The 12,392-nt window shown below is 37.1% G+C and overlaps 1 protein-coding gene across 3 annotated transcripts in view; it reads right to left on the reverse strand.

Moving 5' to 3' along the window:
- Positions 1–449: 449 nt before the first annotated feature.
- The window catches only part of DIAPH2 (diaphanous related formin 2), a 238,918-nt gene continuing 226,975 nt past the window's right edge, over positions 450–12,392 (reverse strand). For all 3 annotated transcript variants that reach the window (XM_068151840.1, XM_068151839.1, XM_068151838.1), the window contains one exon: positions 450–5,271. In XM_068151840.1, the coding sequence (XP_068007941.1) occupies positions 5,207–5,271 (65 nt within the window). In that variant the 3' untranslated portion in view covers positions 450–5,206. The remainder of the gene's footprint in view (positions 5,272–12,392) is intronic.

The raw sequence follows: 12,392 nt of genomic DNA on the forward strand, positions 1-12,392 counted from the left end.
TACAACTTGTTTAGTGATCCCCTTTTATTGCCTATTTTTTTTTTGGGTAAATAAAATAGTATCACCATGATTTAATGTTGGGTTTTTTTTTTATATTTATTATTGTATTATTATTATTATTAGTAGTAGTAGTATTTTGTTTTTAAAGTCCTCCTCCACTGGAAAAGGGACCTTTTCCCCCAAACTCAAGTCAAATATAATTGACACCTCAGAGAAAAAAAACCCAACCAACCAACAAAAAACCAATAACCACAAAACCCACTAAGATAAACCACCAAACCAAAGCAACCCCACAACCCCAAAACCGGAGTGCCATAAAATGTCAGCAAACCAAAATGGAAAGTAATTCAGCATAGTACTTTTATGTAACAAACCCAGCTTTTGAGGTGGTGGTACCCAACAGGCAACAGCCATTACGGAGAAGTAAAACATCGGCGCACCTAGCAAAATCGTGTTATGTATATCTTTATTACAGTTCTCAGAATACATGGATTAACAGTGGCCAGGCTGTGATTTCATCAAATTTCTATTTTAAACATTACATACAAACACAGAGCTGTTTAAAAAATAGAAATGCGTGAGTTTTGTCACCTTTTTTTTTTCTTTTTTTCTTCCTTAAATGTGTTTTGGTTTTGGCATCAGGAGTCATGAGACTTCCAAAAGGGAAACCAAAGGGTGCATGACAGCAGACTAACTGAACTGTAATAGATTATTGTTCACGTTCTGTGGCATATGTATCACCTCAAACAGTGCTAAAAGAAGCACTACAAGAGCCAATCATTCTCCTTTAGCATTCTTCTAATGACATCAGTGGGTGCTGAGTGACAGCTCGCAGGCCTGCAGAACTCCCAGGCTTACGCAACTCCCTTTCTTGTGCACAGAAGAAATACACGGTCTGAAATAGAGACCTGAAGCTGAGGGATTTGGCTTTATCTGCTTCCATTGCTGTTGGTTTTTTCCATTTATTTACATTTTGTGTGCATGCGTGGGCATGTGAGTAGATATTGCAGAAGAAGAAATGTAGAGTTCTTTACAATACTTATTGTAAGATGAGCAACTTGCAAATACAGTATGGCACATTAAGAGGTGGGCTTTACATTGCATTATCACTTAGCATTTGGTACGCCTGACCTCTCAGCAATTTGAAGGCAAACATTAAAGTATAATTCAGCCAAGCCTTTGTTTAATGGATAAGAAGCAATTTACATATATAGGTAAGTTTGCTCCCGCACAACTATTACCAGCTTTAAATATTTACTAGCGATATCATACTCAATAAGGAAGTATTAAATTCACCCATCAAAGCATGATTTGCCTGAGGGATGCAAAAGCTGAACGTTGCAAAGTTTTCTTAAAAGCTCCAGGAAAATTTCCAGAGCCAAACCTACAACTCAGCCAGATTCTCTGAGTTTTGCCAACCATTTGTGTATTGTGGGATGAATTCAAAGTAGGTCACTGATGAATTGTGGTCTGGATAGAAACCATGAAAGCATTATGGTTTTGTTTTTGTTACAGCATTTGTCTGAGGTAGTACATATACCACACACAAAAAATGCAAAAATATACAGATATTCATAACTATTTGCATATTACAGAAGGGAACTAAGGGAATGCTTACATTTGTAGCTGAAATTTCAAGAAAGAACAGATGATTTTAGGAAACATTTCTTTTTGTATTGACCGTGGTTGTCTAAAACCAGAGCAAATTACATAATAGTATTTCTGGGAATACTTCCTGAAGCTGTTTGTCAGTGCCCTCTGAGGCACTAATTTTGTTTTGGCTTTAGCATCAGTTCCTAATACGATTAGCACTTAAACCAAACATCACTTACGTGCCGGGAAAGGATATTTGTTGAATCACAAACAAACATACATGACCAACTCTGTCGCGATTTTTTTTTCCTCTCCTTTCCTCGTAAACTGCATAAAACTTAAGAGTCAAAAACGTCCACAGAGTCTTTGCATTTCTGATCTGTACAGCCAGTAGTTAAGCAAGAGAGATGTATATTTGCATACGATTTAACCGTTTCGTTCCCCTGTCAACTGCAAATTTAGTTCAATTCGTCGCAAAGATCAGACCATCTTCCTATTAAATAAACTAAGAAATGTAAACAGTGTAACATACAAAAGAAAAAAAAAAATATAAATCAAAAATAACCAAAATCTTCAGCACTTGAAACTGGTAAAACGTGAATGCAAACAGATGTGCTGGTATACCGTTAAAAGTAATGTCTCAGAGGACGTATAGTGAAACATAATTAGCAAGGAAATTTATTGTACGAACCCTCCAGCGATTTTCTTTCCGGGATCACTTTGAATACAAATATAATTTAAGCGATAGAGTTCACTTTTTCTTTCTTCTTTTTTTTTTTTCCTTTTTTTTTTCCTTTTCTTTTTAAATTAGAAAATAAGGCAAGTGCATTTCTGAAAAAGGTGCTACTCTTCTATGCTCCTAGATAAAACATGTGACACGTCTGAAAATCAGATCAAGAATAAAAAACATTAAAAATATCTGCCATTTAATATAGACTGAAAAAACTATCAAAAGACAAAGTGACCGGCATCAATTTCAGAAAATATTTTAGGCTTCATAAATACGAGCACCCTATATTTACATAAATTATCTCCTAAGCTAGTTTTCTTTTGAAAGACACTTCTCTTCTAACAGATATGTCTTTAAATTACAGAAATGTTCCAAATATGGAAAAAACAAAATAAAAATAATAAAAATAGTAGTAAAATAGAAGCATCAGGTGGTGGTTATTTTGGATATGCCTTTTTTTTTTTCCTCCCCTCCCCCCCTTTTTCTTTTTCCTCCTAAGATTTGGTTTGTGAAAAATCTGTGGTCAGCTTTCACAGAGCTTTGAAAATCAAAAAAATAACCCATGGACATGATGGAAAAACCAACAACCCTCGTGCACTAATAATTACTGCTACAGTATAAAGATTCTGCTGTGAGTTTTTGAGTTGTCATATATAAAGATGAGAGCAGTACTTGGAAATCCCAGCAACACGCTCAGTTGAAGCTTTGAATTCTAACACACTGCTGGTTGTAGTACAAATTTATACAGACATTACCAACCTAATCCCTCTAAACTGGCTTTGTACATTTTTACAGCTCTAACTTGAATAGCTGCATTAAAAAAAGTTATGCCTCAATAGCAGGTTGTTGTTGACCTTACATGAAACAGGATATATTTCTTTGTATCTCTTACTGATGAACAGGGAGATACAATCCTGTTGCATGCATATTTAATGGTTTTTTTCTGGAGTACCATACAACTATTTATTTTGCTACTAAAACCACAACAAACCCCAAACTGTTTAGGAAGAGTCTTAGTTTTCAGCACATATTTCCCTAGGCTTCAGTTATATTCCTTTGTTTAGACAAATACCAAACCCTCTTTGATGGCAATTAAAAAAATTCATTATTTCAATACTTGATGGAAAAGAAGCTGTATCTTTCCCTAAAATAATTGGATATCGATCGCTGTAGTTTGGAAATGTGAGAATTTATCCCAAACTAGTCAGATAATCTTAAGAGTATCTTACCAGAGAAACAAAAACAATCTACTGTACAGAGATGCTTGGCTCAAGCAGTAGTGCAAAGTTACACTGCCTCAGTATCAAATGCTCCTCTAGAGCTAGCAGTTCGTGCACAGAAAAAAATGTGACACTTGACTTTCCAAATAGTGATTATACAGCATTAAAAAAAAAAGTTCCCCATAACACCAGGCAACAAAAGTATTCATAATAATCGATCAATCATTGAAAAGCAATAATAACTTGAGAAAGAGTGCCATCTACTACATAGCATCTCAGTTATTTCTAAAGACAAGATAGCTGAGCAGCGTAGGAGTAGTTCCACTGGAACTCCTGCTTACAATCTTCCATCCCATCCAGGTAAGCAATGACCCTTTAGTAAATAGGATGGTGAAGACTGACCTGAACACCAGACAGACTGTACATTCAACTGGAGTCTGGGGAGAAAAGAGAACTATTATTTCCCATTGAGTGGCAGAACATACACAGTGTCAGCTACTAAACTGACTGCTCACCTGAGGTACTGCAGTGCAAGGGGCCTCTATACAAAGTAGAACAGCAAGAGCTTCAACCCCCTCCCCCCAAAAAATAAAATAATAGAATCAGACTGCTGCAATCATTGATCACTGCTATATAGTGCTCTGGTAGAAAATTTGTTCTTAGCTGCTAAACCCTCAGCGCTAAAACCCACCAGCAAAGATCCTGCTACATATTTTACCTGAGAAACAGAGGAAAAACTCAGAGGCAGTTCTGAATAACTTCATAATGTAGCTCGTCTCTAAAAACCTACACAAAGGTATTTTTAGCATAATTAAAATAGGACAATCATATTTTCCCCCCAAGTATCTTTATAAAGAATATATAAGTGCATGATTAGAAAAAATCCCTCCTTAGATACAGTTAAAAACATATCCTGCCCTTGATAGCATTTAGTTTTGGTAAAACACTACGCTCTGTTTTAGTCAAATTTTGTTAGCAGTGATATATACATCACCATATCACCAGAAGTGTAGATATGTGGCATATCCTACTTGCAGTCAAAACAGCCGAGTCCACCAGGCGTTTACATCGAGATAAGATTTTCAGCAACCTGACTGGGGCTAGGTGTTGCCATTTTTATTTTTTGTTATGGTCACAAAAAAAATAAAGATTCTGATAATGTAGACCAGCTCACCTCTGAAGTGATAAACATACAATTTTATTATTTCTTTTTGTTTTTCCTTTCAGGTCCAAATCAGAACTGCAAATGGAATCCACAGCTGTATTCTTTCAACGTTTGTATTTTCTCACCAATGTAAAACACAAACTGGAAATCCCCAACGCTTTTCATGTCAAGTTGCCAGCATTTAAAAAAATGAAATAAAAAAAGGGGGAAAAAAAAACCCCAAAAACAAACCAAAAGGAGGAAAAAAAGTAACATAAGAAAATAAGATGTCTTGCTGTTTAACACTGTTTACAGATCTTGGTGGTTGGGGGTAATAAAATACAGTATGTGGATTATTCAGCAATAGCTTTAAAAACACATAATATTTATACACCTTCTCGTTTAATCAATACCAACATTCCTTGATGATCGTTGCCAATTGATATGAGAAATTCATTTCAAAGTATTTCCACTTTATTGTAAATAAAACAATTCGCTAATTCTTTGGCATCAGAAGAATCATACAGCTGCAATTGCTCCATTGTGGCGAGAACGAGACCTTTCCAAAGTGACTCGTCTGTTATCTGTAATACAAAGAGAGGAAAAAAAATAAATCACCAGAAGATTTGAAACATGGATAATGCAATGTCAAGAGGTTTTAAACAGCCCTGAAAATCATTTCAAATGATATGTAAATAAGTAACTAGGAGACTGGATCAGAGAAGTTTCACATTGCAGCTGCCAGACTGAGTTCAAGGGTTCTGCAATCAGCAATAAATTACTTTCTTGATCAGAGAAGCTGGGTGATAAAAGCATTAGGAGAATCCTGAAACACAGTCCCCTTGGAAACAGAACACCAAGTACAATTCTGGGTAAAAAAAAACCCCAATAATCTCATTTTCAAAACAATTTATGCACAGCAGCTCTGGAAAACTACATTGCGAGTTTCATGAGAACGTAGTGACCAGTGCGGTGGTGAAAAGCCTCTGAGATGCTGTAAGTATTAAAGTGCTAACACTGTTTCACTATAATTTGGTAGGGAGTTAAAAATAGAACAGTTAAATCAGCCACTTCCTAAGCATTTCCTGATTGTGCAATGTGAACAACTTTTAGTATAAAATATTACACAGTAATTATTGCAATGAATAATAAATATATCTCTATCAGAGGCAAACAATCACAAAGTCACAGCCACATTCCTAAATGCCTTGAAAATAAAATTTTAAAGTGATGAATATACACATGCACACACATACACACACACAAAGGGGCAGAAAATTAACCCCTGCTTGGTTTTCTGAAGGCTTTGATCTTTCTTTTTAAATGTGGTCCTGCTACACAACTAAAAATAAAGAGAAATTATTTAGCTTTTGTGACTGCTTACTTTTGACCTAGCCTTCTCTGCTCTCTCCTGTCATATTCAGGTTGCTGCTCTCTGTCGGAGTCAGTACAGCACCTACAGTGCTCCAGCGTCAGGGTGTCCCAATATCCGGCTGGAACTCTTAGGTAGGACTGGAGCATTATAAAACAACAATCATTTCAGAAGCAAAAAGCTTGACAGACAAAGTGCAGGCAAGCAGGTACTCTCAGCTTGTCTTACAAATGACCTCATTTACCCATTTCCCATAAAAGCTGCTGTGGGAGAGTGATAAACTTGGGCCAAGGCAGAAGGTTCAGGCACAAAGCACAAGACATCAGTGTGTCTAATGGGCAGAAATGCATTCTGTGAAAAAGCTGCTGACAGTGATCCAGAGACTGTGGAAAAGGCTGCAGCAAAGACCAACCTGGGATCTCATCAATGTATATAAATACTTGAAGGAGGGTGCAAAGAGGCCAGAGCTAGGCTCTTTTCAATGGTGCTCTGTTAGAGGATCAGAAGCAATGGACACAAACTGAAACACAGAATGCTACTTCCAAATATTAGGAAACACTTTTTTTACTGTGAGAGTGATTTAGCACTGTATTAAGTTGCCTGGGGTGGTTGTGGAGTCTTCATCCTTAAAGATATTTGAAACCCATCTAGACACAATTCTGGACAACTGACTTCAGGGAACCCTACTTGAGGAGAGAGTAGGGTGGGATAGGTGGGCAAGATAATCTCCAGAGGCCCCTTCCAACTTTTACCACTCTGTGGTTCTTTTCCTAAGCTGACAAAGCCATAAATGGTCCAAGCACATTAAAGGTTCTGGAGAAGACAAAGAAAGTAATCTCTGTGATCTGTTTCTGGACAAAGAACAGAGGATGCCTGTATAGACTGCATGGGCTCAGCAAAATGAACCTTCCATTTCCCTGTTCAATGAAAGTGTCTCCAATGCTATAGGGAATTAACGGCTCCTTTAGCAAGATTATTAGTTCTTTTTATAGTTCTGCCTTGCCTCCTTTTCCTAATGAATCTATCCATGCATAAAGTATTCAAATTACCCTAAGTCAATCTGTTTTGCATGGGAATAAATCTCTACACTGGTTGCAGTGTCACTAGGCACTGGAAATTAAAGCAAAAAAATGCTGTCTAAAACCCAAGAAGCAAAGTTATCAACTCCAACGTGCTGCTGTCCCCCTGCAACAGTGCAGAGTAAAAGAGCTGAGTGACATTTGTTCTCAGGGGGGGAAGTGCCTTCACCAGTGGACTACTTCTTGACATAATTTCAAGACTGTTAACTGTACAGGTTGAAAAAGGATTAACAGTCCAAGGGTTGTGGATTTCTTCATACTGTTGGTGGGATTTTGGTTTTCTTTTTGTTTGTTCGGTTGGTTTGGTTTTGGGTCACGGTAGAGACAAACACCTTCTGCAAGTGACAGTTAAGATTCTCCTGCAATTGCACAACTAAGGAGTTGGGACTTAAAGAAAACACAAAACAAAGCCATAACAACTAGACATGTAATTGTCTTCTTCAGCTTGACGACAAAGTCTTTTTCCAATTATTAGAAGCAATCTGTTCTTTTAAACAATTTCCATTTTTAAAATGGAAGCAAAATCCAAAAGATTCAAGAGAGAGAGAGAAAGGAAAGAATCACAAGGTTCTTCTAATCAAGGAAGCTGGGGCATAAAGATTCCGTTGTTACCAGTAAGAAACAATGTCAGCATTTGCCGCAAAGGTTGGAGTGCTTCATAGTGAGTTGTGCTAAAATAAATGTAAGTAGGATAAAAATTGCATTTCATAAATTACACTTTGATAAAATTTTCAGCCCATTATAAAAATGGAATGGGAGCGATTAGTTTTAGTTACTACCTATGTGAAAGCTTTAGAGTATCTGAAAATTTTGGAGGTTCATAGAAAGCCTTTCTTGCTCTTTCCAAAGAAACCCGTTTCATTCAACAGTGAATTTGTGTGCATCCTTGTGTGTGTGTGTGCACTCATGTTTACATCTGGTTAAAATAAAAGAAGCAGCCTTAGAATGAGTACACATATAAATACATACACAAAGAAATGACTACTGTCTACACTGGGTGTAAACATTCACTAGGTTAAAATAAAGGCTTTCATATTAGGATCTGAAATTGGACTGGGCTGGTATTTCAGTGACTGAAGCAAAACTTTTTTCAAAATCATGACATTTATAACACCTTCAACATAAGTTATCTCCAGCAGCTGCACTTATGAGGTTTTTTTTAACATTACAGACCATATGGAACAGAATACAAAGCAAGACTGGCTTATAAACATGACTATACCAGCATAAAACTGGGTATAACAGCAATAAATGGTAAAACTATTCACTTGTATTGCGGTGGGGGTGGAGGTAGGGAGGGAGGGAGAGGGAAAATAAAAGGCAGCAGCAGTAACCTAAGATTATTTAAAATTCAGACACAAACCATCGCCAAAAGGCTCAGGTGTACAATTCAGAAGCATGTGAAAATTAGTAGAAAACATGGTAATAGTTTCTCTGTGTATCAATTGTGCCTTCTGGGTACCTCATCTACCCATGCAGATGAGAACTGTGTTTCTTTATGTCAGAAGTCCATCTCCCTTAAAAGTAGGATATTTAAGAAGCATCTGCAGTGCTTGTATTACACACTTTATAATCCTTCTCAGAAATGAGCAAGTGGTCTTTCCATCAGCTCAATGGACTTTCCCTTGTAGCAGTAAAAGGTAGAGCAATGAAGGAATAAAATGGAAAACAAAGCATTTTATTATATAATCTTCATCTTTCAAGCTAGCTGGATCAAATCCAAATGAAGTAAATATACCAATTAAGTGCTGAGAAATCACATTAGTAGCTGCTTTTTTAGTGTATATAAAACTGGAACATAATCTTGGCCATACAAACTTTACACCTCCACTAGGAGATATTTATGGACTTTGTTATAATAACAATTACTTGCTCCAGTCTTCTTGCACTCAGTATAGTACCAAGAGGGAATAAATAATATCTAGGACATAAAAGATATCTGTAGAGGTGCTGTTGATGCATACATATTATTCACCACATAATATAAATACACTGATATAAAAAACCAAACCAACCAACCAAAAAAAAACCCAAATCACAATAAGCTTAGTGTGTAAGGACAATAAATACATGCCATAAAGTAAACAAAAACCCCTAAACTGTTATTTCCAGACAATGTATTTTAGTTGTATGGAATTTGACAGCTTCACCTTTCTCTCTTACAGGACACGTGGATAAAGCACTTGAAATTGCTATCAGCTAAACCCACATTTTTAGGGGAAAGTATTTTTGCAGAAACTCCACTCTACAAATTGTGTTTTTCCTTTTCCTTTCTGCTCCTTCATTAGTTCTGTTATGAAAAGAGATGTTTCAATAGCAGCCATAGATTTATTAGCTTTTTATTAACATAAAACTCAGTTATATTAGGAGACAAAATAAATTATATTTTGCAAAACTGCAATACCAAGGTTAAGTGACTTTTCCATTTCACTTTCTTCTTATCCACTCTTCCAGGTAGTAACTTTGTGCTCTCCTAATTACAAACCTTACATTTTTATGAACAATCAATGCTAGTAATAATATAGATGCTGTGCAATCAGACTAGTCATGGCACTGAGATATCTGATAATGGAAAAAGACAGAGTCTACAAAACCATCCCTCAAAGGTACTGGATTGGAATATGCATTATTAGTATCCTGTAACAACCACAAAGAAATTATCTCTTTGACATGCCTTATATTCAAATTATAACAGTATTATAAACTGCTACCTTGGGCTTGGTACCTTACTTGACTAATTCTCCAGGATTAGTGGGGTTTTCTTAGGACATTTAAGGCATTAGAAGTGTTTCTTTGTGCCTTAATTACAACACTCAATTCGAACACTAGATTGATTTTGAAATCTTATTTCCCTACAGACCTAGAGTGCTCATCAGGAGGAGTATGTAAGTTCCTCCCAAATGCAAATAACTGCAGCACCTCTTGATTAGCATTTAAAAACCCCAGCAACAACCAACTCCTAAAATCACCCAAAAAAATCCCATAAACCCAACAGCCAAACGTTGCTGGTGCAGATAAATGCTTTTTGCCCCCCCTTAAAAAAGAAAGAAAATGTTGAAACATTAATCAATATGCAAAAGGCATCTAAATGTTGTAAAAAAATGGGCTAAAAAGAATACTGGGTTTTCAGGAATAAGTCTTACCAGAACTATTTTGCCTTGTTCAAAGACAGGGGTCACAGGACCCTCATACAAGCCCTCTGAGGAGAGACTAAGGAGAGACTCAGGGAGCTGGGGTTGCTTAGCCTGGAGAAGAGGAGGCTCAGGGGAGACCTTCTTGCTCTCTACAACTACCTGAAGGGAGGTTGTAGCCAGGCAGAGGTTGGTCTCTTCTCCCAGGCAACCAGCACCAGAACAAGAGGACACAGTCTCAGGCTGTGCCAGGGGAGGTTTAGGCTGGAGGTTAGGAGGAAGTTTTACACAGAGAGAGTGATTGCCCATTGGAATGGGCTGCCCGAGGAGGTGGTGGAGTCACCATCACTGGAGGTGTTCAGGAGGTGACATGATAGGGTGCTTGGTTGCATGGTTTAGTTGATTAGGTGGTGTTGGATGATAGGTTGGACACGATGATCTCGAAGGTCTCTTCCAACCTGGTCTGGTCTATTCTATTCCTGAACAAGAGGTATTTTAGAGAATATCTTAGTCAAAAAATACTACATTAATCAAATCAATAAGAGCCTAAAATAGTGTCAAAACGTTGAACCTGGAAGAGCAGTAGTGTACAGCACTGGGTACTCAGCCTGTAGCTGAGCATAGCAGGGCTGGGTGACTCAAGCCCTATTAAGGAGAACTCTGAAATGCTAATTTATTTTAAAAACTCACAACATTAACTTACACAGTCACTACATATTTGTTCTTTTCTTCCTTTTTTTGTTGTTGTTGTTTATTTTTAATTTCCCATTTATTCCCTCATACCTACCCACCCCAAGGTGAATTAACCTTCACATAGCTGGCAATCGCAAAGTGTTTAATGCCCAGAGAAAAAAGAAGGTACCAGTTTGAGTTGACTTGAAAATGACCACATGAAGAAAGTAGAACCCTCAGAAATGAATAAAACGCTTATTTTCTTTTCCTTTTTGACATAATTATGACTATGCAAAATGCATGTTGCAATGGAATTTGCATGGCCTATGTCTTTGGGCCTCAACGAAAGCATTAGCAACAAGCATTTATTAGTCATTCATGTAAAGTTTCATTCACCAGGAAAAGCTACTGGAACACTTCTTGTTTTCATGAACACCACAAGGGAAAACACTCATACAGTCCAGGGTACTTCAACAAGCACCACAAACATACATAACATGGAATACAATCAGAGGAGCAAGGCAATTTTTTGCAAACGGAATGCTTGCAGAAATGCCAAGTAAGCTGGACATCTGAAAACATTATGAGTGGATGCCACAATAGATGAGAATTCCAAGGAACAAAGTCTACATCTATGGTAGTGATGACATCACCATTTCTCCTTCAGAAAAAGGGTGGAAATCTGAATTGCACTTTAGCAGTGTCCCTTTTGTCCTGACAGAGATAGTTAAATATTTTCTGCACAGTGTCACTGATTAAAACCGGAACAAGCAGGAATAAATCCAAATCATTTTAGCCTGGGCAGCCTACAGTTTTCTCTTTAAGTCATCTATGCATAAAGAAAACTAAGACAAGTTACAATGTCACTGGATGTAACAGGGCATTATCAATTGCTTTAAAGAGCAATCCACGACAAGAATTAACTTTATTGTTTTTATTGACTGCATGTGCCTTCATCAGCATATTTTACCAACAATGACAGGGAGATCATTTTGGAAATAGGAATTGACATCGTAAAAGGCAGAAGTAAAACTGATATAGTGTGAACCAGCAGGGAAGCCCATCAATTTCCAGCACCTTCTTAAAACCTCGAGTCAAACACTGCTCTCTACATTACCTGGCCTGTTCCTGTGACCTGATTAGAGAATACCAGCTGAGAAAGTCAAAGAAATTAAGAGCTTCGAAACTGTTGCTGGTGTCTAGAACAAAATACTTTTGAGAACCAGCACCCTGAGAGAAGCAGCTTCCCTAACCACAATTCTGTGAGATTTGACTTCAAACAGATCCTTCAAAATGTGTGGCCTATACAAAAAAATAACTAAAACCCAGCAGACATAAAAAAAACAGTGATGGGAGAAATGTAGTCAAAATAAGACATCAATAAGAATTCTCTGACAGAGACAGCGCGTTCCAAAAGATCTTTCTTGCAAATAGATAAAGCAGGTAAATAG

This window comes from Melanerpes formicivorus, unplaced genomic scaffold (genome assembly GCF_026170545.1).
Source record: "Melanerpes formicivorus ecotype bairdi unplaced genomic scaffold, bMelFor1.0.p_v2 SCAF_22, whole genome shotgun sequence".
Lineage (NCBI taxonomy): Eukaryota > Metazoa > Chordata > Aves > Piciformes > Picidae > Melanerpes > Melanerpes formicivorus.